Source organism: Tupaia chinensis, unplaced genomic scaffold (assembly GCF_000334495.1).
Source record: "Tupaia chinensis unplaced genomic scaffold, TupChi_1.0 Scaffold000159_1, whole genome shotgun sequence".
Classification (NCBI taxonomy): Eukaryota; Metazoa; Chordata; class Mammalia; order Scandentia; family Tupaiidae; genus Tupaia; species Tupaia belangeri.
In genome coordinates this window covers 7,083,538-7,085,294 of record NW_006159630.1, presented here as the reverse complement: position 1 = coordinate 7,085,294, position 1,757 = coordinate 7,083,538, and the positions used below count along the sequence as shown (strand labels likewise).

The following is a 1,757-nucleotide window of genomic DNA, read 5'->3' as shown; positions in this document are numbered from 1 at the left end:
GTCTTCCGTTTAAAGGACAGAGATGGGCGGAGGGCGGGGGGGGGGCGCTCAAGGATCCGTGCAGCAGGGGGCTGGGGAGCCTGGAGGTCTTTGTTCTTCACCTCAGACCCCACACCTGAACCCTCTGAGCTCATAGCCGGAGATGAACGAGGACTCCAGCTTCCACCTCCTCCCAGAGCTGGGAAGGGGTGGGGGTGGGCTGGAGAGCGCGCTCAGGGAGGGCTGGGGGGGCTAGCCTTCTACATCAGCCCTGCACACACATCTCTCCAGCACAGGGCTGCTGGGTTGGCTGTTGTACCCCTTCACCTGTTGAAACCCCTTCTCCCCTCACACTCTATCCCGCAAGTAGGCCCAGCTACCATTTGGGGAGAGGGGGGTCCCCAAATCATGGACTTCTAGCCTGGGGGTGAGCAAGTTCATGTGTGCCTTCGTCCTGACTCCTTAGGGAGAGCCAAGCCCTGTTCCAAACCCTTGAGGTCCCCAGAGTCCCCAACACTCCATAGCCACCAACCCATCCTGTCACTGCCCAGCAAAGCCCACAGAAATGACCCACAGGTCAGCACAGGCCAGCTCCTGACACGCCCCTCTCTTCGCACAGCTGTGGGTCATGCCGGCCTTCGGGGCTCGACCTCACTTCAGCAACACAGTGGAGGTGGACTTCTACGGCTACTCCCTCTGGGCGGCCATCGTCAACATCTGCCTGCCTTTCGGCATCTTCTACCGCATGCACGCGGTCTCCAGCCTGCTGGAGGTCTACGTGCTGTCCTGAAGCCTCCCGCAGAGAATGGAGCGGGACGGGCGGCCTGTGCGCAGAGCCCCTCTGGAATGAACCCACTGGCAGTCACGGCGCCACTTCACCACCCCTTCCGCGCTGGCCCCAGAGTGGACTTTCCACCAAGTTATTTTTCCAGGACGAGTTTTTAAATCACAACAGCTTCACCCTGGGGCAGGGGGGGACCTCTCCTTCAGCATTTTCAGGACGGACAAGATCTGGCAGTGGAGCTCTGACTCCATCCCTAATCTCAGCCCTTGGCCCGGGCAGTGCTGCCAGTGCTGGAAACCAATAAACCGGAGATCTGCCCCCGCCCGCCCTTCTTGTCTCAGCCGCCCCCCATGAGAGGACCTCAGAGGGCAGAGCTGGAAGGGCCCCCGGACATTTGCAGATCCCCAGATGCTCTATGGGTGGGCCAAGTCTGCATTGCAGACTAGCTAGAAACCAGCCGGAAGGGGCTGGTGGAGGTCGGGTCTCTTCTGTTTCCCCCAGGTGACACACACACACCTGTGTGCCCCATGACGTGAGAAAGGTTAAGGGCTAAGGTCCACTTTCACAAAGAAGGGAGCTAAGTTCCAGAGAGGTCATATGATTTGCCTGAAGTCACACAGCAAAGCCAAAGCCTCTCTGCTGAGAGTAAAATGTGCAAACTTTGTTTTCAGGCTGCAGCACTTTTCCCCCCTCGAATAAACTATCTCAGGATATAACGTAGGTTAAAACAAGGTGGCGGGACCAGCAGTTAGCGTAATGGCTATGTTGCTGGACTCCCATGTAGTCGACTGCAGTTCGCGTCCCAGACCCGGTGGCTTAAACTCATGCCAGGCGCGTGTGCGTACGTGCCCAAGATCCCAAGAGGAGAATGTTTTTTTCCCAAGAGGAGAATGGAGGAGAAGGGATTGCGGCGTGGCCATCCCCCCTGGGGGGTGATTTCTCGCTTTCTATCTCTCTGTCTCTCTCTGTCTGTCTGGCGAGCGCACGCGCCCTA

At 58.4% G+C, this 1,757-nt stretch overlaps 1 protein-coding gene across 2 annotated transcripts in view; it reads left to right on the top strand.

Annotated features, from left to right (window-relative positions):
- OTOP2 (otopetrin 2) overlaps positions 1 to 769 on the top strand; it is a 10,868-nt gene extending 10,099 nt beyond the window's left edge. For both annotated transcript variants that reach the window (XM_006145839.1, XM_006145840.2), the window contains one exon: positions 599 to 769. In XM_006145839.1, coding sequence (XP_006145901.1) covers positions 599 to 769 — 171 coding nt within the window. The remainder of the gene's footprint in view (positions 1 to 598) is intronic.
- The last annotated feature ends 988 nt before the right edge of the window (positions 770 to 1,757 follow it).